Source organism: Leuresthes tenuis, unplaced genomic scaffold, assembly GCF_036924035.1.
Source record: "Leuresthes tenuis unplaced genomic scaffold, fLeuTen1.0.hap1 SCAF_5, whole genome shotgun sequence".
NCBI lineage: Eukaryota > Metazoa > Chordata > Actinopteri > Atheriniformes > Atherinopsidae > Leuresthes > Leuresthes tenuis.
This window is the reverse complement of record NW_027325359.1, coordinates 22336264-22363806: the sequence shown is the minus strand read 5'-3', so window position 1 is coordinate 22363806 and position 27543 is coordinate 22336264. Positions and strand designations below refer to the sequence as shown.

The 27543-nt window shown below is 38.5% G+C and overlaps 1 protein-coding gene across 1 annotated transcript in view; it reads right to left on the bottom strand.

Annotated features, from left to right (window-relative positions):
• Positions 1 to 27543, bottom strand: part of cadps2 (Ca++-dependent secretion activator 2) — a 197867-nt gene that overhangs the window by 59136 nt on the left and 111188 nt on the right. The window contains exons 14-18 of the mRNA XM_072386456.1: positions 26493 to 26594; positions 21508 to 21571; positions 20374 to 20497; positions 19463 to 19563; positions 1602 to 1758 (exon numbers count right to left, since the gene is read on the bottom strand). Coding sequence (XP_072242557.1) covers positions 1602 to 1758; positions 19463 to 19563; positions 20374 to 20497; positions 21508 to 21571; positions 26493 to 26594 — 548 coding nt within the window. The remainder of the gene's footprint in view (positions 1 to 1601; positions 1759 to 19462; positions 19564 to 20373; positions 20498 to 21507; positions 21572 to 26492; positions 26595 to 27543) is intronic.

Here is a 27543-nt window from a genome sequence, read left to right as displayed (position 1 = left end):
AAAAGTCTTATCTGCAGCCCTGAGGTTGTGGGTAAAGGAGCTTAGATAAGGTATTAATCCAAGGATTCAGATGGCTTTTCCATCAGTAATGAAAATGCTTAATTAATGTTTTCAATAAGGACAAAATATTTAAGTTATTTGTATATTACTAACTTAACCATATTGTGTTTTGAGTACTTGTATATCTGTGCCTCAATTGAGGTTTAAATCAAAGCTTGAGAGCTGATACTTGGTTTTGATAATCTCTTTTCACCATTTTCTACAAATAATGATTAATTAAATTTAAAAAACGTGTTATTTTTTTAAAAACAACACAATATTATGCACTATACATATTCTGTTTAAAGAAATAGTAGCGTAAATATTAGGAGTGCGTCTCTATCAGAAATGCTGGGTGGTTGCATAAATGTGGACATGTAAAGTGGCAAGGACCTGCTCCCTCCCATAGGAGCCAAACTGACTGTGGTTGGACTAAGTTGATAATAGGTGTAAATGTTAAACGTATGAGGCGAATAAAGCAAGCTATAGTGCCCCATTAATGTAGAAGAACAAGACAGGTCATTTTTAAGGGTGCGGGGAAGTTTTTTACCCCATGTGTTATTCAACTAATGTGTTGCTTTTAAAGAGAATAAATGTGTAGCATGTGGATTCACAATGTAAATGAAAACAACTTGTCTTTTATAAATCTATTAATGAATATCTATATTCATTGAGTTGTTTACTGAAGTTACCTTCCTAATGAGGACATCCACTCTCTGTGCAAGACTTTATGAGCTTGGTCCTTTATCATCATTTTAACATTTGTCAAACATTTTGGATAACTTTCCATTTCTTGTGGCAGGACACAGCCATGCCAATACACAAACACACACATTCATATGGTTTGAGCAGGATAGATAAAGAAGGGCGCATTTTTTGTCATTATGCACAAATAATTTAAAAGGACGTTAGATCTTACAAAATGTAATAATGTGAATTACCACCTTGTGATCAAAGCTATTTAAGAATCTGAACCAAAAATACACACAAGAAAGTTGTCAGATGGACTTACTGTAAATGAACAGTAATCTGGATGAAAGCCAGCAAATATGGTAAATGGACTTGTACTTGTATAGCGCTTTTCTAGTCTAACTGACCACTCAAAGCGCTTCACTACATGCCGCATTCACCCCACTCACACACACTCATACAGCACGTCTTAAGATACTTAACTACGTGCTTTTTCTAATCATTCATACACACATTCATACCCCAGTGATACACTGGGAGGCAACGTGGGGTTCAGTGTCTTGCCCAAGGACTCTTCGACATGTAGCCCGGGGAAGCCAGAGTCGAACCACCGACCTTCCGATTGGTGGGCGACTTCCTCCTGAGCTACAGCCGCCCACGGAAAAATGCTGTTTGTTTTAATAGCTATATTTCGTTTTGCTGCCATTTCCACAAACTTGACAGTCAAGGTGGTGAGTACAAAGTTAAGAGAACCTTTACTTAGCCTATTTAGACACAATGATGAGCATATTTTTCTTTTACTGTGCTTTAGCAACAGCTGCAAGCACACCTGAGTCCACATAAAGCAGCGTTTCACAGAGTATGAGACTTACGGTCAGTTCGAAGGAAGTTGTTAAGGAGCTGAAACAGCGGGAAGCTGTTCCAGGAGTCAACAGGCTGGACCTGCAGAGTGGCATCTATGTCAGCTCTGTACAGAGACAGAAACATTTCGGCATGTTCAGCCATTAGCTCTGGCCACCAAGAGAAAGCCTGTCAGAGATGGGGAGATGAGAAAAGAATTGCATCAGAGGAAAACACAAACGTCTCAAAGACGTAGGAATTTCCTTAGTAACAAAGATAATATTATAAAAAGTATTGGAGTAAGTAAGGCTTGTATGGCCAGGATAAAATGAGGTAGGTACTGATAATTGTTTTTTTTTTCCTTTAACCAGTAATTGTTGATTTCTTTGAACTATCACCACAATTATCAGAACCTCTAAGTGCCGGTTCCTTCTATCCGCAATGATATGCTTAAGTTAAAACATGACCAAACCTCAACAATAGTTCTGTCAAACCATAAAACAAATTAACTTTTGAAAAATTTTGGATGGGACATACAAATGTTTATCTGTTAGTGAGGGTGTCAGGGCAAAAAAAAAAAAAAATCATATAAAAAAGTATATTCAGTTTGATTTTGAGGATTCATTAATATCCTTGGAGTTGCTCAAAAAAGGGTTTTAGGTCTAGTTTTAAGTTTAGGTTTACAGCACAACATAATTTTTGTTTTGTTATGAAAGTATAAAAAATAAAAAAGTATTAAAAATAAAAAAGTATAGAAAATACGTATAGAAATTCAAAATGATCAATCAATATGTGGCCAGAAAGATGGCATTGACCTCCTTGTCATTTGTCTTGGCATACTCTCGCCTTTTGTCTTTCTTTGAATGCTTCTTTGTTTATTTGCCCCTCCTACTTTTTCACATATTTAGCATTATTTCCTTACCACAATCCCTTCTATCTTCTATCCTTGTTTTTCCATCTTTTCACACTAATCTATTTCTCATTCCCTCTTTATTTATTCTAGAATTTTATCTAGTGCTTCTTTGACCATCTCTTTGAGAAAAACTCACTTTATTCATTAATCGTTCATTATATTATCGACTTCTACTTCTTGTGACTCTTTATATTTAATCATATTCAGTTTTTTTCTTTTTCTTCATTTCTTCATTTTAACATGTAGTTTTTATTGAAATAGGTGTCTTAAAAAGAAACCTTTTTAAGTGTTGAAGAATTGTCAGGGTAGGTTAATGCAGTTTGTTGGCAGCAGCAGGAAACTGAAAAGGCACATTTGAAATGCCACGTGCTTCATCCTTCAAGGCAACAAATGCACAAGGTTCAACCGTGCAATATTTTTTTCCCCTCATCATACATCTCTACTGATTTTTTCTTCATCAAAAAGAAATGCTGACCTCAGTACATCAGCATATGATTCAAGGCTGGTTGTACTTTTCTCTTGGAAGTTGTTTGAACATCAACTGCAGAGGTCACTCGAGCAGGCTGACCTAAGTCTACACAGAGCCACACAGCCTAAATGCTATTTAGATATAGTGAATGAGCAGGTGTTTCCACAACAGCACCTGTGAATGTTTCTTTCTGGTTTCAAAGTAGCAACAAGCAGACAACACATGAAAATGTCTAACATCTGCCTCTGTTCATTGCACTCTAAGCTGCTTTTAACAGCTCATCTATCTAAATCAGATTTTAGGTCATCAAGACATAAGACACTGACTTGATACTGATCAGAACAGAATAGCTGAAATAGAACATTTAATGCCAAAGTGAAGGCTGAGCTCTAAGTGCATTAGTTGTATAACTGAAAACTGAAAAAGCAGTAATGTATTTTCAGTAGGAAATGTTGTGGATGTGTCCAAAAGGTTATCTGTGTGGAGGACTTGGCAGCCAATAATCAAGAAAATGGATTGATTTTGATTTAATCCATAAATACAGAGTAAATTTTAATGTGAGACATGATATTTTCCAGATCTTAGCCACCCCATTTTTATTACCAACTCTTAATTCTTAAATAATTTTAACTTCTAACCTAAATCAAGTCGTTTGGAAAATGTGAAATTGTTACAAAACAGTGAGTGAAAGTACAAAAAAACAATATAATGAAAATAAATGAGTGAAGAACCAAAGACACTAAGTGAATGCAAAGAAACATTTCAAGTTTAGGCATTAACTGTCAAAAAGGGACTCTATCCTGACTCTGCAACATTGCAGTCAGGTGTGTAGCTCAATTTTCTACCATTCCCAAATGTAGACTTTTGTTTACCAATTAAATGTGATGCAAAAGTCATTATGTGTCTATTTCATGAATTTTTATGACTCAATGGAATAATGTTTGTTCAATAGCACAAACAAATATATATATATGTATTTAGAAATTGTGTCTGTTGACAAAAATCAATTTAAATTTAAAGAGTATGTCACATTTTACCATTAAATTGCATAATAATCTGTATTTACAAATAAAAAAGGGAGAATTATTTGAGTATAGCACAAGTGTGGCTGTCCTTAAAAACTGAGCCAAGAGGAGAGGAAATAGAGGGGCTAATATCCTGTCTGAGATCTTGTCTATCACAGGTCATTAGTTTGGTTGCTCAGCATGGAAAATGGAGCACATCATATGACAGTTTTTCATAAATAGTGAACGATTTTGGATTCTCAGATCTGACAACACATTCAAGATGCTAAGTAATAGATCCAATCTTTTGTATTAAAAACAGTCCTACAGAGGCTCTAAAACCACTTCTCTGTTTTTCCATTCTCACAAGAGAAGAGGAAATGAGGTGCCCATGTAAGTAAGACAAGAGTGTTTGTCAGCTGTCGAAAAGTTATTTTTTCAATGCTATGGCTGTAGTAGCAAAAAGTCAAGGGTACAAGTCGAAAAATTAAGAGCAGAGGAAAGAAAAATAAGTAAAATTGATAAATCAAAAGGTTGGAATGATTGAATAAACAGGAAAAATGAAAGAAAATTAGAGAGAAGAAATAGGAATAAAAAAAGGCAAGGAGTGTAGAGTATGAAAACCAATAAGACAAAAAAATAAAGAAAAGAAAATATTGGAAAGAGAAGACAAAATATTGAATCTGCTGTATAGACAAGGGAGAAATGGGCAGATAAGGGGAGAGAAATGGAGTAAAGAGCATTGGAAGAAGTGATAAAAAATCCTCATAACTCCAACAAAGCAAAAGGTTTCTTTATTTCAAAAGGCAAAGAAGAGTGTTGGCACTGTAAAGGGCTAATGTGCTTATTGTAGCTTCCAAGGACACCCATTCCTCCATAGCCATCTTTCAATTAACAAAGTGTCAAAAAATGTGTGAACGCCTAATTACTGAATATTTTCCAGATTGTGGCGAGAGCATCTTGAAGGTGAAGAGGATTGTTGGAACAGGGACAAAATAAGAGTCTTTCACAGTCCCCCTCCTCCCCCCAAAAAAAACTGAATGCAGGTGAACTCTAAGTATGAATGTGACCTGATAGATAATGAAGAGTTATTTCAGGTCCTTAAGCACATGAGAAACTATACGGTGACAAGGGCTAGCTTGCATAAGAAGTGGAAGTTCATCTTAAAGGTGTAGGATAGATTTGATGGCATTATATAGCTCAGTCAAGCCTGTCCATACACAACTGGGAAAACTATTTAATCATGAATATGGCTTTTTGCAGGCAGGCTCTGTTTTGTAGCAACAGAAAAGGGAAATATTTGTAATAATTCTATGAATTCTATCTACAAAACATAGGAGTATTCTTTAGCATTATTGCTACTGTTACTGCAATCAAAAGACTGTCTTACCATATTCGTGGCAGTAATGTATCTGTAAAAGCTTTCAGACAAAATTACTGAAAACACAACAAATCACAAGAAAAAAATGCCATCTGTAGACCTCCCAATCGACTCTAGGGATTGCAGTGTTAGCCAGTTTGAGATTTTGATCCAGACATAAAAGATCTCAGAATCTACTGTATAAATAGCAATGCAATGTACAGACATTCATGGAATCAAAGGTGTGATCCCTAGCTGTTTTCTTCTAGCAGTACCAACAGATTCAAGTTATCACATATACTATGAAATGTAACTTAACGCTAAACTTTGTGTTTAGTATTAAACATTTTCACTGATGATGTTCATAATGTTAAAGTCCGTCAGTGTTTATCTGGCATCTCGATGAGGTCCAATCGATGAGTTTTTCTCCTAAGTGCTTATTATTATTGCTTATTGATCCTATAATGGTTCCATACTAGTGAAAGCCTGGTGCAGTAGCTCTGGACATATTGTGTCTTTCTTTATCTTCTTCAGATTTTCTAACAAGCTAAAAACCTGTTTTTTTTTTTGTTTGTTTGTTTTTTACACATGTTTCTATGCTAGCCTGGATGCTGTGCTACAGGAACAGAATGATTTTTGCACTTTTTTAAAATCTGATATCATATACTAACTGGCAAGTTGATTGCACTTGGGAGCAGCTGATTGAGCTTTCAAAGGCCCAACTAATTCCAGGAAGAAGACCAAAAATCTAGGAGAGCTGAAAGTCTAGAATGCAAAGCAGGAACATCCATCCATCCAACCATTTTCTATACCAGATCAATCCAATTCAGGGTTGCGGGAGGCTGAAGCCTATACCAGCTGCCACTGAGTGAAAGGCGGGGTACACCCTGGATTGGTCGCCAGTCCATCACAGAGCAAAGCAGGAACATAACAGAGAAAAAAAACCCACATAAATACATTCATAGTGGTCTGAAACCCAATTATGAAGATAGAAATTTGCATAGTCATTTCTGCTAGAAGTACTCTACTTTCAATTGCTTTTTCGATCTATAAACTTCTATTCAAAATGTTCTCTAAAATGTAAAAATTACATTTGACTTTGTTGCTGGTACCCAATTCAAGATTCGTTCAAATTTCTCACTTTAGATGTTGAAGTATCGGTCAAGATTCGATGATAAAGATGTTGCATCTTTACTAGAACATACTGTAAAATAGGAAAACTACACAACAATAGAAAATGAACCAGGGTTTTGATATTTAAAGGTGCTTGGATACTGACACACAAACACTGAGGAGTTAAAATTCTTCTCCTCACACATAAAGCTCTTAATGCTCCATAACATATTGGAAATCTCATAATTCAATATTTTCCCTTCAGAACCACTTTCTTGTGGTTCCTAGAATTTCTAAAAGTATAAGGGGAAGAAGAGCCTTCAGTTATCAGGCCCCTTCTCTTATGGAATTAGCTGCCAGTATGAAATTGGGAATCAGACACCCTCTCTAATTTTAAGATTAGGCCACGACCCTCACCACAGGCCTGGGACCCAACTGGTGCAACTACACAATCCAGAAACGTTTCACTATTGTTCTCTGCTTCTCAGCCAGTGGTCCAGGGATGGAATGAAGAGAGGGACAGAAAGACTGTTCAATCAGAGTAATCTTATCCATATCCCTTGCAAGAACACAGCATCCAGTTCAACTCGAGCTAATCTCAAACACGCAGTGCTCAATGTCAGATTTTTAAGTAACAAATCATTCATGATTAATAGTTTTATTTCCTCTCACAATCTTGATTTTATGTTTTTAACGGAGACATGGCTCGACAAAAACAAAGCTGATGCAGTCCTGGTTGAGTCTAGTCCACCTCACTTCAATTTTGTGTCTGAAACATGAGAAAACCAGAGGGGTGGGGGTGTATGTTCAGGGACAATATACCCACCCACAAATTGTGATTTGGGGTTTTTTCATCATTTGAGTATGTGACATTCAAAATGGAGATAAAACAATATACCATACTTTATATCAACATTTACAAACCACCACAGAATTGTTTTATTGATGATTTTACTGAATTACTTTTAATTGTGTGTACTGCTTTTGACTGTTTAGTCATAACAGGGGACTTGAATGTGCATTTGGATGTAGCCCAAGTTAAGCAAGCTAAAGAACTCATTGCTGTCCTTGAAATGTTTGGTCTAACTCAGCATGTGACTAAGCCCACCCACAGCAGAGGGCACAGTCTAGATGTGCTAATTTCAAAGGGTGTTGTTATCTCAAATGTGGATGTCGTCGATGTTGCTTTATATGATCACTTTTGTGTTTTCTTCGACCTGTCTGTTACACCCAAACCAGCAGTTGGGTCTGCAGTTGTTCGGGGAAGACTCATAAATGACAGAACAGGGACACAGTTTATGGAAATGATTAGGTTTGAGAACGTGTTTTAATGTTGATGATCTGTTGAATTCTTTCACATCAAGTCTCTTAAATGTTTTGGATACCATTGCTCCTGTCAAGGTTAGAATGGTTAAAAGTAGGAAAAGGGTGCCATGGAGAAGAGAAGAATCGGTCAGGGCACAGAAAAGGGAGTGCCGGATAGCCGAACGGAAATGGCACAAGTCAAAACTCCATATTCATTACGAGGTTTACAAAGAAAAACTATGTGTGTATAGATTTCTTTTCCTGAAATCATCAAAAACTGCAGTAATAACTCTTGTGTCCTGATTGCTACAGTAAACAGATTAACAAACCCTCCAGTTTCACTGTCTTTAGAACTCATTTATACATCAAAGTGTAATGACTTTGCAATATTCTTTAATGACAAAATGCAAGGCATTAAAAATGCAATAATTTCCACAACACAAATAAGTACTCTGCAGCCAACAAGATACCTAGAGCTGACACATTTCTCACCTGTCACTTGACAACAGTCAAAGAGATCATATGCAGTCTGAGTTCATCAACATGATGCCTTGATGAATTGCCCACTAGATTTCTAAAGTCTGTGTTGAGCAGTTTGTTACCACAACTCGCTCATCTAGTTAACATCTCACTCCAAACTGGAACTTTTCCCAAGGCCTTAAAAACTGCTGTCACTAAGCCTCTTCCAAAGAAGAGCAATCTTGATGCTACAGTACAGAATAACTACTGGCCCATATCAAACCTGCCATTCTTAGGCAAAGTTCTAGAAAATGCTTTAATCTAGAAATGCTTTTGATACTTTCCAATCAGACGTTAGACCCCACCACAGCACTGAGAGAGCGCTGATCAAGGTGACAAACGATATTCGCCTGAACACAGATGCAGGCAAAGTCTCAGTCTCAGTTCTGCTGTACCTGAGCGCTGCCTTTGACACAGTTGACAATGCAATCTTATAACAGAGGTTAGAAAACTGGGTGGGAATGTCTGGTAGTGTCCTTTCTTTAGGACAGGAAGTATTTTGTTGATATTGGTAACTGTGTCTCAAACCAAATAGCTATGACCTGTGGGGTTCCCCAGGGGTCCATCCTGGGACCCCCTATTGTTCAATCTGTACATGCTCCCATTAGGCCAGCTAATACGCAGCTATAATGTGTCTTACCACAACTATGCAGATGACACTCAGATCTATGTGTCATTGACGGCAGGAAACCGGGACCTGTAGATACATTGTGTCACTGCATCGAACAGATCAGTGTGTGGATGCAAAACAATTTTCTCCAGATAAACTCAGAAAAAACTGAAATCATTGTCTGTGGCCCACAGAAACAAAGATAAAGTGTCATCAGTCACCTTGAGACTCTCTCTCTAAAACCTAATGATCAAGTTAGAAATCTAGGGGCAATATTGGACTCAGACCTGAACTTTAACAGCCACATTAAATCAATGACATCAGCAGCTTTTTATCATCTAAAAAACATTGCCAGAGTTAAAGGAATAGTGCTACTGCCCGAGTCCTGACTATAACCAGGAAATATGATCATATTAGTCCAGTGCTTAGGTCTCTGCACTGGCTTCGTGTCACTCAGAGAATAGACTTTAAAACAGTTCTGCTTGTGTACAAGTCTCTTGGTCTAGCGCCAAAGTACATCTTTGACATGTTAGAGTAATATGAAATCTGGAACAGTCTTCCAGAAGATGTGAGACAGGCCTAAACTCTGACAATGTTTAAATCCAGGCTGAAAACAGTTCTATTTAGCTGTGCATATGACAACTAAAAGTATTTGATCTAGACTCTTCGATTTAAATTGAATTAATTAATGATTATTATTATCATGTTTTTGGAATGATTTTATTTGCCTTCTTGTGATTTTATGTAGCTGTAAAGCACTTTGGATTGCCTTGTGTACGAATTGTGCTCTACAAATAAACTTGCCTTGTCGTGCCTTGCCTCCTCATGTTGCTCTTTTCATTCTCTATATATTTACACACACACACATTTTTAAAAAAAAAAATGTGTATGTGAAATGATTGCTGTCTTTAACTTCTCTTTCTCTTTCTTAGCATGTATGGTCTGGTGTTACCCCTCTTTCCTATCCACTCAAACCCCAACCGGTTGAGCAAAATAGGCGTACTTCCACAGTCTGGTTCTGCTGGAAGTTTCTCCCTGTTAAAAAGGAGTTTTCTTTTTCCACTGTCATAACATGTAGCCACTGTATTAAAACTAATTGAATTATAATTGGCTTGAATTGGACTGTACAGAAGACATTTGTTTTGATTTGGAAGAATATCAATAAACCAGAATCGAATTGGATTGACTATGTTGCTGCCATCAAATTTAAGATAAGCTAGTATGTTTCATGATAGAATCAAATATATCACTTTGATAATTTCATATATTTCTTTGTTCTATTAAGACTAAAATACTAGTTGATGAGTATTACAGATAATTGCACTTTCCATTTCCATTTTAAACATAGTGCTGAAACACATGTTCCTAATAAGATTAATTATTTGTAATTGTTACTCACTGTACCTAAGTGATACAAAAACATGAGTAATACAATACTTATAACAAATAAATTAAAAATCTCCATAAAATCACATAGATTGACATAACCCTATGTATTGAGGTCTTTTTTCCCAAATGAAAACACGTTGAACACTAATTTACCATGATACATTAATTCACAGTAACTCTAAGATGGTGGTAATCCTTTTAGAATTGCTTCTGATGAGGCTTCTTATGAGGCTTAGGATAAAACAAATGTGACTTGAGGATGATAAACAGGATGAGAGGATGAAAGACAAAAGAACAAACTTACCTCTCTTCCCTTCCCGTAACAGAAGAATAAAAGAGAGACAACAAAGGAAGTGAGACAAAAATCTAAAAGTTTAACCCAAAAGTTGATGGAATGCTGAACTAAGTTCTGAATTGTATATATTGTTGAATAAAATGTTTTTATTCACCAAATCAAGGTTTTGATCACCAAATTAGACACCAAAATCCACCCCATCACTATCAGTGATCACGCTCCAGTTTCTATCACACTGAAGAATAACAGAGTTACACCACCAGCTAGGAATTGGAGATTTAATACATCATTACTAAAAGACCCTGATTATATTAATTATTTCAAAAGGGAATGGTCTGTATATTTAGAAAATAATGACCTGCCAGGAATGTCAGCTTGTACTCTTTGGGAAGCCGGAAAAGCAGTTATGAGAGGCAAAATAATCTCTTTTTCATCAAATAAGAAAAAGAGGGAAAGTTCAAGGATATCAGATTTAGAACTCAGGATTAAATCATTAGAAATTGTCTACAGTACCTCCAAAGAGGAACACACACTGAATGAACTAAGAAAAGCTAAACTTGAATTAAACAAAATTATTGATAAACAAACACAGTTTCTGATACAAAGACTTCGCTTGGAGAACTTTGAGCACGGCAATAAATCTGGAAGGTTCCTAGCTAACCAACTAAAGAGAAACAAAGAGAAAACAACAATCACTTCTGTTAAAGACTCAAAAGGAAATGTCACCCATGACCCCGATGTAATCAACAATGCTTTTAGGGACTTTTATAAAACCTTATAGTCATCACAAGATGATCCATCAGACAGTAACATAGATCAGTTTCTTAGTAATATCAACCTTCCAAAATTACAAACCAAACAGGCAATGGCTCTGGATTCACCTCTTTCAATAGGAGAACTCCATGAAGCCCTTCAACATATGCCTAGTAACAAAGCCCCGGGACCAGATGGTTTTCCAGCAGAGTTCTACAAAGAATTTTGGACTGTTTTGGCACCTGCATTTAACAAAATGGTATTACAAGTTAAGCAGAATGGCAGATTATCCCCACACATGAACTCTGCTAACATTATCTTGCTACAGAAACCAGGAAAAGACCCCATACTTCCATCCAGCTACCGCCCAATATCTCTAATAAATGCAGACCTCAAAATAATTTGTAAAGCCCTTGCCAAAAGAATGGAAAAAATAACTCCACTTTTAATACATCCTGGCCAGACAGGTTTTATAAAGGGTAGACACTCATCCACTAACACTCACAGGCTAATTAATCTCATAGACTATTCTAACATCAACAACCTGGAAACCACAATAGTCTCTCTAGATGCAGAAAAAGCATTTGATCGAGTGAACTGGACATTTTTATTCGCAGCATTAAACAAATTTGGGTTTGGGTCACACTTCATCAACTGGATAAGGATATTATATAGCTCCCCAAATGCGTGTCAGGACAAATGATCAAACCTCTCCAAGCTTCAGTCTGCAGAGAGGTACAAGACAGGGTTGCCCACTTTCTCCCTCACTTTTTGCTATTTTCATCGAACCTTTAGCAGCTGCTATCTGACAAGATAGAAATATTAAAGGCATCCAACCCCAAAATATTGAGCATAAAATAAGTCTTTATGCTGATGATGTTTTACTTTTCCTTCAGAACTCTCAAACGTTTCTCACTCACACGATCCCACTCATAAATAAATTCTCAGCACTTTCTGACTACTCTATCAATTGGTCTAAGACCACAGTTCTGCCCATTAACTGCAGAGTCCAGAATATACCTGCGATCACTTTACATTCAGGAAATATTAGATATTTAGGCATAAACATTTCCTCCAGGCTGTCAGAGCTAACAAAGCTAAATTATGTGCAATTATTAAAGACCGTAGAGGACGATTTCTCTCGTTGGAAGTCCTTACCTATATCACTTATGGGGAGAGTTACAACCATTAAAATGATGATGCTACCAAAAGTTAATTATTTGTTCTCAATGATCCCCATAAAACCATCTGCTACTTGGTCTGAGTCACTAGATTCATGAATCTCCAAATTTCTGTGGAAAAACAAACCACCACGTATTAGTTTAAAAACCCTACAGAAGACCAAGGACAGTGGTGGATTAGATTTACCTCATTTTCAGCACTATTCCTTAGCCAATAGGTTACAGTATATATCAAAATGGTTTAAACCTAGCCCAATAGATGAACCATGGATAAATATAGAACAAGCATTGTGTGATAATCTGGAAATCTCTGACCTGCCACTTATTAGTCAAAACGTAAAAAATCACAAATGTTTCAAAAGCATTAACATCAGCACCTCTCTGACAGCCTGGTGGGAATCTGGAACAATCCTGACATACTGCAAAACAAAAAAATGCTAAACTTTACTCTGTGGAAGATCAAAGGAATCAAACATCTGGAACATATAATCCAAAATGGAAATTTTATTTCATTTGATGAGCTCATATCACAACACGAGATAGGCAGCAATAAATTCCTAGAATATCAACAACTTAAGTCTATAATAACAAAGAAATATATCCTCCACCAACCAGACTTACAACTCCCGACTAGGGTAGCAGAATTTCTAAGCATCTGCACCCCAAAACTACTATCAAAAATATATAAATTATTGTCTAAAATAGATGACACAATGTCTCTTCCATCCTCAAAATGGGAGGCAGATTTATCCATCAGTTCTAGTCATAGCTTCTGGCCACAAATATGTTTGAACACTTTCAGAATGACTCAGAATTCTAATTTACAGCTCATACAATACAAAATCCCTCATAGAACACACTATACAGGACAAAGGATGTTCAGGATGGGTCTAACACACTCAAACATCTGCTCACATTGCACAGATAACACACCTGATGATTATGAACACGCTTTGTGGTTCTGTGCGCCTGTCCAGACGTTCTGGCTTGAAGTCTGTGAGGACCTATCAACATGGCTAAAGTGTAGCATCCCTGCATGCCCCACACTGTGCATATTGGGTGACTTAGACAACATCAACATGGAAATTAACTCAGCACACATGGTTCTCACAGTGTTATGTATCGCAAAGAAAACTATTCTCATGAACTGGAAAGCGAAGAACAATCTGTGTATTAACCAGTTTAGAAATTTTCTTTTAGACTATATTAGCATGGAAACAATGTCTGCCTCCTCAAAACATCAATTGGCTGAATTTAATTCTCTCTGGTCCCCTCTGATTAGCTTTATCACATAGTGGTGGTGGTGGGTTGCTGTCCCGTCGCTCTGGGCGGTTGGGTGTGTGCTGGGGGGGGCTGTGTGGCTTCGGGCGCCTGGTGGTCTCTCGGGTCGTGGGGACCGGGTTGGTCATTGCTGGGGGGGACTGTGTGTCGGGCTTGGAGGGCAGTTTTGGGGGCTTGCGGGTGGGGCTGTCTTGCGGTGTGGGGCGGGGTCCCTTAGGACACACACACACACATTAGGTCTTGGGGGGTGGTTACACTGAGTGGCATCTGGTGGGCGGGGCTCTTTGGCTATGTAGGCTGCCCAGAGGGCCGCGCTCCCAGTTCTACAAGTTTGGCTGCCCCTCAATTTTAAACGCTCACTATTAGAAAATATTGAAGAGCCAGAAGGGTGAGGGGAGGGGTCTTCTTCCCACACCCCTGCTTCCTGGTTGCTGCTCGGGGCGGGAGGGGCCAAGAGGATTAATTAATTGTTCTGCTGGTTCGGGGTCTGTGGTGGCTGGGGGGCTGCTGGCCCCCTGGTGTGCCCGCTGCACTACACCCCAGCGGAGTCGAGGGAGGGAGGACGTGTGGATGTATGGGACGTGAAAGTGTGTGTGGTAATGATTGGGCCTGGATCTGGGACTTGCTGTCGCCTGGCCTGCCTGTGCTTCTCCCGATGGGGGGGCGGCGTTGCCTCTCCCCGCTGCTCGCGACTTCACCCACCTGTGGGCACGTCTTGACTCCCAGGGCACTTGGCCAGGGGCGCTGGGGCAGGCGCTGACCCACTGTGTGGCTGTCTGGGGCGCTTGGCCCTCCTGGGTATTGGGTGGGGCCTCTGCCGGGGAGTTTGGGGGCGCTCGGGCTCCTGGGGCCCGGGTCCAGTGCACGGCCCGTGTCTGGGTGGCTGGGGCCTGGCGGGGTCGTTGGGCTGTTGCCCCTGGCTCTCGGAGGGCCTCTGCCCTATGCTTATGGGGGCTCTGTCCGGGGGCTTCCTCTGCAGTCTTCTGGGTGGATGCGTGGTTGTCCCTGTGGTGGGCTTCCTGGGTTCTGTGCTGGTGGCCTGGGTCTTGTGGCCCTCTCTGCCTGCTTCTGATTCCTGGGGGGGGGGCTGTGGATTGTGGCTCTGTACACTTATACACTCATAACTAAGTACAGTTATCATGTAGGTCCTGTGTCATGGGTGTTGCATGTTCTCACACACACACACACATTTATTAGCCCAGTAGCATGGTCGCTAAGCAGTTGATGTATTATCATGTCGTCTCAGGTCATCTATATCCATAGCTGTGTTGTATGAGATTACCGCTTCTTGTGCTTGTTTTTGTTTGTTTGTGTGTTTGTTTTTTCTCTGCTTGTCTGCTTTCAGGTGCTCCTGGTGGCGCTAAGGCTGGATTCCCCTCAGAGGCCATGGATTGTTGTCTGTTTTGTTTTTTACAGGTGTAGCAGCTGGTTGTCTGGTTTTTGTTTCTATTTTTGTTCCGTTTCCTCTTCTTTCCTCTTCTTCTTTCCTTGTCCCCCGGTCCTGTTCAGTTCTATTACATGTCATATATTGTCAACAGAAATAAATAAATGGGCATCAAGGGGAGCTTTACATTTATAAAACTTCCCTTGGCAAAGCAAATCTGTTTGGCATCAAAGGTATTCAGACTACAATTCTGCTGCCATAATGCTGAACAGGACAAGGGGAAAAAAAAAAGAATAAAATGTTTTTACATTAATTTGAGAAGTGAGTGATAAGACAGTGATAGACTCTGTCTTTGGTAGTGTGGCTCATCATAAAACTCCTAACCATTGCAGCAAAAGACTATACTAGAGATTTATAGAAATTGACTTTTTGAAAATACATTTTTACATTGATATTTTCTATGGTTGCACAAGGTTCAGCCAGGCTCAGTCTGAAGAAGCAACAGAAAGCCACTTCCACGTGGGTCCACCATTCATGGGGAGGAAATTAGAGGTCGGGTGCATTTGCGAGTTGGGCAGTAGGCAAAGGTGGCAGCTTGGGCATGTGATCCCTGGTGTAGCAAACTGGCTATTGGGATGTGGGACGTCACTTCCCTGGTGAGGAAAGAGCTGGTGTAGCTGGTGTGTGAGGTGGAGCAGTACCAACTAGATATAGTTGGGCTCACCTCCACACGCATCATGGGCTGCAAGTCGCAGGAGGGAAGGTTCTAACTGTTGTTTGTGCACATGTACAAAACAGCAGCTCAGATTACCCGACCTTATTGGAGTCTCTGGGTAGTGTCCTGGAGGGGGTGGCACCTGGGGATTCTATTGTTCTTCTGGGGGACTTAAATGCCCATGTGGGAAATGATGGAGTGGCATGGAGAAACGTGATTGCCTCCCTCATCTGAACCTGAGCAGTGTTTTGTTTTTGGACTTCTGTGCTAGTCATGGATTATCCATTAAGAGCACCATATTTGCCCATAAGGTGGAGCATAAGTGTCCCTGGCAACCTGAAGCCACCTGAAGCCAAAGGTTGATGACAGACATTGTAGTCATGACATCAGACCTGCTGCCTTGTGTCTTGGATACTCGGGTAAAGAGAGGGGCAGAGCTGTCAACCAATAACCACCTGGTGATGAGTTGGATCCACTGGCAGGGAAGACTGCCAGACAGACCTTGTAAACCCAAATGGGTAGTGAAAGTGAACTGGAAATATCTGGTGGAGGCCCCTATCTGCGAGGTCTTCAGTTCGACACTCCAGGACAATTTTTTTCACATACCGAGGGAGGTTGGCCTCAAGCCATTAGACAACTCAGAAAGGGAAAGCTGGGTTGTGCTTCCCAGGTTGTGCTAGGCCTCGGAAGAGAACTGCTAACCAGAAGTGAGGACATCATTGAGCAGTGGAAGGAGCACTTTAAGGATCTCTTTAATCTGGCCAGCACGTCCTCCATTGAGGAGGCAGAGAGGATTTCAGGGAAGACTCGTCCATCATAGTTAAAAAGCTTCCTGGCGGTAAAGCGCTGGAGTTAGACGAGATTCGCCCTGGGATGATAAACGTTCTGGACCTGGTGGAGCTGTGTTGGCTTACATACCTCTTCAATGTTGCATGGAGGCCTGGAACAACGCCTATGGAATGACAGACTGGGTGGTAGCTCCCATTTTTAAGAAAGGGGATTGGAGAATATGTTCCAGTTACAGGGGGATCACACTTCTAAGCCTTTCCAGAAAAGTTTACTCCAGGTGTTGAAGAGGTGGCTCCGACTGATTGTCATACCTCGAATTCAGGAGGAGTAGTGTGGTTACTGAGGGGATCATGGTAGTTTGACTATCCACTCTACATGTGTTTAGTGGACTTGGAAAACAGCTTACGATCATGTTCCTCAGCGGATTCTGTGGGGGGTGCTACAGGAGCATGGAATACAGTAATCGCTTTTGCAAGCTTTTCATTCCCTGTATAAGCAAGGCAAGAGCTCTGTCCGCATTCTTGGCACTAGGGTGAGGTTGTTGACAGTGCATGTTGAACTCAGTCAAGGCTGCCCTTCGTCACTGATTCTGTTTGTGATTTTCATTGACAGGATCTCAAGACTTAGTCGTGCAGAGGGCATCTGGTTTGGGAACCTTAAGAGTCACATCTCTGCTTTCTGCTGGCAATGCGGTTCTGCTGGCTTATTCAAACCAAGACCTTCAGCTCGCACTGTAGTTTACTGGTCCATCTTTGTTAAAACACTGGGGATCTGGATAGTGACCGAAAGAATGAGGTTGCTGATACAAGCAGCTTAAATGGGTGAGGAGCTTGGCCATCTGGAGGAAAATCGAAGGAGAGCCACTGCTCTTCCGGAACAAAAGGAGTCAGTTAGGATGTGTCCCTTAGGAGGTTTTCTCAGAACTTTCAAGTGGTAGGGGGCCCTGGGGTAGATCCAGAATATGCTGGAGTGATTCTATATCTCGTCTGGCTTGGGAACGCCTTGGAATCCCCCAGGAGGAGCTGGAGGGTGTTGGTGGGGAGAGGTGTGTCTGGGTTTTCGATAGATTTTTTTCAAGGACATTAAAGAGTTGAGAGGAAGAAAACTGCTGTAACTATTATTGTGCTTGCATTGTTTAACTGCACTAAAGGATATAACATGCTGCAGTGGTGTTACACATTTTATTGGGTTCCTCAAGTGTGGTGCCTAATTTTTCTTGATGTTATCAATTAATTACACAGTCCAATGTTTCAAGATAATATAATCACTATAGGACAATGTAAATTCAGAATGTTGAACATTCCGGCAAACCTGCAGAATTTATGTATAGTTTCTGTAATTTGTTAAATCGTGTTAAGAAGGATCTCTAAGTAAAATCACGAAAAGGGAAGAAAAGGGAAGAAAGCAGCAACTATGCCAAATTGGCACTTTGATATCTTTTTTATAGTCACAACAAAAATCAGCAAGGTAGTGAGCATGTTGTTGCCAAAGACATTAACTGGGTAAACAATTGTGATTTCTAAATTTAAGCCGCGACCATTTGTGCCAGTGCTCTGCAAAGCCTGTAAATTGTAGATAACATCACTTCTGAAGCTTAGAGCAGAGATCTACTGATCACCATGGCAGCAGAGGAGCATGGTGTGTTAATAATAGCACAGAAACAGATGCCGAAGCGCCATCCTGTCACTTCAGGCCGATAAAATCGCCACATCTACAACACCTGTGACTGATCAGTTTTACACCTTGGCATTTAACTCTGGACGCATATGGGCTGTGGGCGTTGTTTTCATTATGTCTATGCTGCAGCGCCACCATTTCTTGTGTCATTTTCCACGTTAGTATAAGGGTGGCCAACTGAAGCAAAGGAAGAAAATGGGAAGTGTTGTGATCAGGAATATAAAGGAAATCATCAAGTGATTTGTGGTATCTTTCTTGCTGTCACTTGGAATAATTTTTTTTTTTAAAAAGATAATCAAGTTTTGAATGACAATGAAACTTCAAGGAGAAATCTTTTTTTCAGAACTTGTTCTTTTCTAAATCAAACACAAATTACTTGCCAGACAAGTCAGATATCCACAACACAGATTATTTGATATGTTTAAGTTACTTTCCTTTGGAAACTCCTTCCAAGTGAATATTGTGAAAGTCCAGACACATTTGACTCCTTTAGATTGAATATACTGGACCTCCATATCATTATTTTAATTACAGGTGAAGAACACCCCAATTTTCTAATCCGGTAAAAAAGTATGTTTGAAAAAAACTAAAGTCGTAATTGGTAGGTTGTTCTACTAAAAACGGAAAAGGTGAGAGTGCAACAGTTAGCATATAAGGTTATGTAATGCTATAGGCTACACGTTAATTAAACGGTTCTGCTCACTGATAGAATATTTAAGTAATTTATTCTCACCAAATTTAAAACTGACTTTAATCTTGTAATTAAGTCTCGCCATATTCAATAATGACTTTAATCTAGTTTATTAATTCTTGCCATATTTAATAACAATAAGTGGTAATAAATACAGATCTTGTGTAATAATCTGCATCTTCACGAGTTTAGTAAAACCATATCTGTTGTTGAAACATCAGGTTGATCAGAGATGGCAGTGAAAAGGTCTTCGTGAGAAATATAAAAACCTTTGATTCTTTCATTCATTCTCTTAGTGTATTTTTGAGGGTTCCCCCTTCAACAAAACATTTTTTTAAATGTTTTTTGTGTGTGTGTGAACCCCGTTGTATTACTTGATCTATAAAAGAAACAACTCCCAGATAAAAACTAGAATAAAAAAAAACAAGAAGAATGAATAAAATACCTCAGAGTGGTGTTCGTCGTTCTGCTGCAGGACTTCAATGCAGAGCTCTCCCAACCTCATCATGTCCTCCAGTCTTTTCTCAGGTGTTTCTTGAAGGTCAGCTAAAGGTTCCAACAACAGAGCAGGAGACATGTAGGATGGAAGCTTTGTTCAATGACATTTGAACCGAACTATATATCCCACAAGCCTTTGCTCTGTGTATCATGCGTTGGCTTATACTGTCAAATGATCTATCGTTCACATTTTAGGCATTACAAACAACAATGCCCGAATGACAAACTTAACATGTCTTACTTATGCATTGGAGAGAGTTGAATAACTGTAATTTGTACATATATATAAATATATACCATATATATTGATATGATTTTCGATGATGACTGATGGGTTGAACTTTTTTTTTTTAATAAGCCCAGAAGAGAGAGGTCTTATTTTAGGTTATGCTGCTATAGGCCCAGCAGAACTTCCTAGTTGCACTGAGCATTGTCCCTTTTTAGCCATTTTCAACCCATCATTGTGTCATCATTGTCTTCTCCATAATGCTGTTACTTCTTTTCATTTGCTTTGAACTTTATATTCCTTTATTCTTATATTCCATTCTTAAGTATACGATAAGCACACCAAAACATTTATTATTTGATAAGGTATCAAATTTGTAAGACTCTAATTTCTGCCAAGCTGTAAACATGAGTGGCAGGAATATACCCATCTTCACTGTGTATTGCTGAAGAAGCCAGAGTAGGAACTTCAGTTTGAAGATGTGTTTGAAAGACAAATTGGAGTGTGGCAGCCTTCATCAACTCATTTCTTTTTAAATTTGACAGTCCACTTCATTTTGAAAAAAAACAAAAACATTTCAGACAATCAGAGAACTGAACTGACATCTCGTTAAAAAAAAAAAAAAACCTCACCCTTGATCTGTGCGTAATCCATCAGCTGACTGTAGTTGATTTGAGCTGCCTTTTCTAGACACCTTTGAACCAGTTTCTTCATGTCCTCTGAAGGAACAGGCGTGGTGATGTCTTTCATCAAAACCTAAAATAGTGTAATCACATGCCTTCAGGAAATTCAGAAATACAAAACAAGAAGCAGACCACATTCCCCAGTGATTCTGTGTACAACAAACTGATCAGACCAAGAAATAACTTCTGTGAAGCATTTAACCATGGGCTTTTGTGTGATGTGACCCTAACATGGACATCAATAAAACAACAATACTTCACAATAACATTTTCGTCACTTCCTGGTTGCGTTTAAGCGATAACCTTTCTTAGTTAAGTAGCATTTGGTCAACGATATATTGTTTTTACAACACAATTTTCATATATGGACACACACACACATATATATATATATATATATATAGATATATATATACACCTCCACCCCTTGTGCTTATGTGACACACAACTGAAATAACAGACCTGTAACGAACGGTTACATGTCCCTTCAGCTGCCGTCACACAAAATCTTGCTCTGTGGCACATTCCTGCAGAGTTTATGGTTGTTTGACTACTCTCGTAAATTATACTCTAGTTTGCTCGACCACTGTTGCTCATCTTCTGCATCTTTCCACCACTCAGTGAACCAGGCAAATGTTGCGTTTCCGTTATGTCACAACAATTTGTCAATTAAGTCTTATGGTGTTTTACAGTAATAACTGACTATGACTATGACATCTCTGGAAAAAAAATATTGCGAGTTGACAATATGAAGTACTCTAAGCTCCACCCTCCAAGCACCTGAACGCTCGCCTTTGATTTTTACCAAGGAGGAGCTGCTGAACCCATTTTCTGTTCTTAGTCCTACATATATTCAATTATCTTCAGCTTATACTAGACTTTGCACTATGTCCAGCTCTTGTCTCCCACATTTATTCTGTCTAATTATAGTGATAGTCACCAAAAACTGAAGATAAACTCCATAAATGTGTCCAAATGTTTAACTGATGGTGATTCTGATTTCTAAGAGCACCTTTATGACAAGAATGCATGTTGTACAAAATCATATTAGAAATGCAAAAGTACTTAGGAGTGTTTCCTTACCCGTTCCTGCAGGGAAAGAGTTGCTTTCAAGGCCCCATCTGGCCGTCCAAAGGGAAAGCAGTACCTGCAGATGAAAAATACAGGCGAGAAATTTAGAAAAAATCTCAAGGACAATGACATGAAAAGAAAAAAAGAATAAGAAGATGGGAGCAGTCAACAGATGGCTGCCTTCTTTCGTCTAATTACTCTGACGAAGGAAGCTTTTCTCACCTCCAGCTCCATCTGAGGCAGTTCACGGAGGTTTCACGTTACTAATTGACAAGTGAACAGTACAATCTGAGGAAAGCACCCACACAAGTCAACCATATATTAGAGAAAAACCTATAAACATATGCTCTGTTCCATCACACAATGAAGAAATAAGGCAATAAAACTGAGTGGATTAAAAACACGATCAGGCAGTAATTTCTCTGGATTCAAAAAGTTAAGAGTTTGTGATGTCGATTTAGAAGAAAAATGAAAATGTACAAAAGAGCAAAGATGATAAATGTGTGTTTAAGTGTGTTGAAGGAATGCAGACATCAAACCAAGACTGACAAGTGCTAAAGGAACATATACAAATGAATAGGTAATTTGAAAACATACATCAGAAAATGAAGACTGCTATAAATAATAATGAATTAGATTTTATTGATGTAAACAAATAAATCACTGCCGTCAAAGAGTGAAAATATCTTAAATACATAAACACTGAAATTGCATAAATAACAAATTTTTGTTTTTGCTTTATCCCTGACTTAAGCTTCTTTAGTGTGAGGAAGAAACTACGTACATTTAAACCTATGAATTTGTTTCATAGCGAATGTCCGTTTGTAGTATAAGACTAAGGCATTTTTCACCAGAGCCTGGAATTAAAATATTGTTCTGTATGTCATCAGTCTGCCATTGGGTTGGCAAAAAAAGTCTTTCCACTGAATACTTTTACATTAATTCAATATTTTAAAAAAAGTTACATTAAATTAAAAATGTGTTCTCAGTACCTACACTATGTTTTAGTGGTAAGGTGAGGGGCATAAAATCCAGCAGCTGACTATTCGTGGGCAACTTTGTCAGTGTTTCCCATTTCTGGTCTTTCGACTCACTGCAGGTAACCAATTAGGACACAGATGGTACCTTTGTCGTATGTTTTGCAATCTGTGCCAACAAGAACATGTCCCAGTATATCCAATATATGTTAATCTTTTGTGTCTCAGAATCAGTTCCGAGTTACTATTAACACCAGAAAACTAAAAAGAAATGGAGAAGTGCCATAAATCAGTGCTATGGAAGGAAACAACTTTTTGAAGCAAGCTAAGGATCTTTATATATGACCTTGAACACTTAATTTTCAGTCTTTGCAGATCCATTCAAAGTGATTTGAAGAGTTCTGCATAGATTCTGGTTTATGTCAACGGGCTTAGTTGGGTTTTCTTGGTGGATTTCAAGGGTTGCTTTCCTTACTTACTAACATATTGGATAGATAGAGGCAATAATGAATTTGTGCCCTATTTTCTTTATTTGTCCATTTCAACTTTATCAGTCAAGAGCACCTGTTTGCAAAAACACTGACATATCCAAATGTTGCTTTGTGTATTTAAATGATCATTTGAAGTACACAACCTTATCTCAATAGAGACCTTGTTTGTTCTTCAGTGATGCATGGCTGCCCAACCCCTGTGTCATTCTTTCCTGCACTTTCCTGCACCTCCTCAGCATATTGAGGTTTTTAATGATCTCTCTGTATAACAAAGGTGCACTCTTTCTTGGGTTTTCAGATCTTGTACCGTTTTTAGTGCCCTATAGCTGCCTCTTCTTACAGGCATTTAGAATCATAATTGATTTTTTGTTAATATCTATTTATTGTATTTTTTTTTTTACTTTCTGCTGATGAAAGATACATTTAATTTAATGAAATGCTATTTTTCACTTACAGTGGTTTTGTCAATTATTTTCTTCAGAACAAAAGAAATCTGCTAATTTTGTCGTTTGCCATATAATGACCAAAAGTTTCCATACGTAACAATATGTATTCACTTTGTAAATATTTGGTTATGAACCCAAATGGATATGAGCGTATTCACATAACCAAACATGTTCTACCACTTCTCTCTTTAGCCGCAGAGAGAATAAACTGGTGGCAAGTGCAAATAAAGACAAATAACTGAAAAAACTACATATTGTTATCTCTCAGCAACTTCCTTGGGAAGACAGAATAATTATCATTGAAGAATAATTATATTTAAAGGCAGTTAAGAGGAGCAGTGGTAGTTAACATTGAAGTTAAATTATTGTTTAGCTCATCTTCACTCAAAACCAAAATGTGGAGATCCTGCTCTTGTCTGGGGTATATTAGCATAATCTCAAGATTGTTTACCAGCACTAGCCTCTTCCTGAGGTGAAGGACAAATTACTCCAACGGACCGCCCCCACCCCTCCACCTTGGCCAGATGGAGGGGCCCTCTGAGGTATGAAGGGTTTAAAGAGCCAAGCTTCACCATAGTTAATGGCACAGGTCCATTCAAATGAGTGTTGCTCAAGGTCTCTGGGCTGTTGCTTTCACACCATGCTCACAATGAGTTCAAACAGCAGCAGTGACACTGAATAGCAGTGCGCAGATGCAGGGAGGTCTCGTCAGCCGCTTTCGATGTATATTGTGCACCTGTTGTGTTCAACTGATGGGACTAAAAATGGTCTCACCGCTTTATTTCATTATGATTGAGCTGAGGGAACATACCAGTGGTTGTACATGTTTTGGGTGTTTTTCTTCAAATTACCTCAATTGATAATGCTTTAGAATCCCAAAAAGGATGTTACATTATCACAATATGCAGTATATTATTGAAAAGAACAGATTTGAAAAAAAGATAGTTTCAATCAAGACCAAGTTAATGAACTGGGATAGATTTTAACAAATACATTTTTTTGAGAATACATATGATAGCTTGTAATCTGAAGTTATTTTTCAATAAACTTGCTCCTATGAAAACAACTCAAGTGAAGGAAAGACACCATAGTTTAACTAAGAACTCATCAACATATTCAAACAGATGTAAAACCTGGGTGAAATAGCACTCATCAAAAAGGCTTGCCGATTTGGAAACCTATCGATATTTGAGAAATCTAGCTCAAACTTGAACCGTGAATGCACAATCAAATTATTACAAGGACAGTCATTCAAAGGATTTCCAAACAACAGTTCTAGCATAATCTCAACTGTATCCTTTGGTAAAACTAACCGAATAATGATGACGTCAGCATTAGCCACCATTGATTATGAATTTAAAAAAAGGCGGGAATAAGTTCCTGACCTTCAAGTAAGAGAATGCTAACTCAAATCCCAGTTCCCAGGAATCAGAGTTGCACTGTAAATTTTAGGAGTGTGGGGTCAAGTAAACCCGAGTAAATAAATTCATCTGGAGCATTCCTGTGCTGCTGACCACCATCTCAGACACATAACCTTTGAGTAGTCATTAATTCTGGCGCTTGTGGAGGCATCCAACAATGGTGCAGGCTGAATCGTGTTCCATCAGTATTGGGCAGCCCAGACAGAGTCAATCACTGTGTTTTGGTAAGAAGTTGTGGGTGAACAATAGGTCTACAAATGGAGATTAAAAGTTCCAGATTATGGTCTGTTTAGCCTAATGGACACCAGGCAAAAGCTGTATGTGTCTCTTAAATTTACATAGAATAAATCCAATGTTTTCTTTTCTCTGATGTAACATACTGCCAGAGTGTTGGAAGTGTAACATAGAGATAGAGAGGTGGGATTAAAATGTCCAGAAATGATCATCAATGCAATTAGATGTTGCATTGGAAGCCTGGCAACAACTATGTTAATACAGCATATACAGTGATGCAAGGTGACACACAGTTTATGCAGCAACCAAAATGACACATGTGAAGTCTCTTGGTAAATAACATAGACAGTTAGATGTTCAGAATACAGAGATATTGATTAAGGCTTTGGAAAGCTTGATCAGACTCCTAGTAAACAACTCTCACGTTGGCTTAGCTACTGTACTATTGCATGTGTACCAACTTTGAAAAAGGTGTTTTGATGGCATAAAGCTCAGCAGAGAATTTCAAGAATGTAAAAAAAAATTAAAGAAAATTAAGGTAAATATAATAAGATAAAAAAAAGAGCGAAAGAAAATGTATATGTTTAGAAAATGCAACAAGCTACCATGAATTCTAGGAGTACATTCCATAACTGAACGACATAAAATTATATCATTCAATACTATAATGAGGAGGAAGTTATATTCTATGATAGTGAACAATAAACACCCCCTCCACAGCATCCTGGCAGGACAGAGGACAGAGGTTCAGGAGGTCCTTTGTCCCCACAGCCATGAGGCTTTTTAACAGTGACTGCTAACAAGTTTCTCTCAAATCTATTTATTTATTTATTTATTATTACTATTATTTTGTTCTAATATACAATCATTGTAAATATTCTAAATGAGCTACATGATGATTTTAATGAATAAAGTATTTTCTATTCTATTCTAACCAAAGATCTGCCTTGAGCAATGTATGACACTACTTTAATAGCTGAAGATGTACTGTCTCTAAAGCTCTGAGGTGCTACTGTTCTCCCTTTAAATCTGAGGTATTAAAAAAAATCTAGAAGCAAACTCTAAACCTACTCATGTCAGAATTACACTACTGTTTACTGCATTTTGATTGCACTGATAATTTGATATATAGTGTACTTAATAGCATATGAGAGAATATGTATAGAAACCTAGATGTTTGAATATTTAATGATTTCCAGAATTATCATAACCATTACATTTTTACATGCATCTAGTGTCTGTGAAAATAAAATAAGAACATTGTATTTTAGTTTTATGAGGAAAGGAAGGAAATATTCCTTGTGATAAGAAACACCAACTTCAATTTAATATAATCCTCTGAAACCCTGACAATCTGCATGGACTGATCAAGGTGAAAATCTACAGGGTGATTTCTGTTTTGTCACTTTAGCATGACAGTGTTCATACCTAAAATGTGTAATTTGGTTCTCCAGCAGAGCCATGAGACAACTCTTGACTGCCTCAAACTGCTCCTTCTCCTCAACAGTCACAGTTCCCATCCCATCAGGCCTAAGGAGATAGAAAAATTAGACACCGTTAGCTGATATTCACCTTTACATGGTGGTTGCAATTGGCAGAAGGCAGAAACAGCTTGATTTTTCATGAGGGCTCGGATAAGGGGATGATGACACAATGTTTTATCTCACATGAAAACCACATCAAATTTAAAGTCGTTAAGAGCAATTTGATAAAATGCTGTACAATCAGGAAGTTTAGTTCATGTCACATATGAATTTACATATGTAAATTTACATTAAATGCTTATATTTATCTACAACATATTAAAAAAATGATAAAAAAAAAACAGACAAAATAATTTTCATTATTTGTGAAACAGAAGTGTCACAATCATAACTCATCTTGTTTTAACTTTGAGGATTTATAGTGATGTTACTGACAAAAGAGACTAAACTTTCCACAGGGACAATAAGAATTATGACATTAACTGTTGGAATTTTTCATGTATTTGACTAAATTAAGTTTTATTGCCCAGCTGCTGAAAAAAAACCTGGCAATGTGGAGATTAAAATAAATTGGTAAAGGAGCAGTATTTTAGCATATTTATTTTCATGCCCTGATCAGTCATTCACTGACTAGAAATCAGAACAAAGGTCTTTTGCTCCAAGGTATGAAACGTGTGTGGCCTTTTGCAGTAGTGCATACTATATCTACTGGGACCATCACAGAGACCAAGAAGTGTATGGATACCCCAGCAGCAGTGATCCAAGATGTGCTTGGCTACAAGATGAACAACAGAAGGAGCAGCAAGGGCCAGATTCTCTCATGGAAATTAAGGCTGGAGGCCAAGATCACAACAACATAAAAAGAGGTTAGACAGCTATCAGAATAACATAAAGATGCAAGAAAATAATAACGGTATTCTCAGTGGTAGAGTAAAATGATGAGAATAGACTCACCCTGGGCTGAGACGGAACAATACTGGAGGAGCATATTCAAG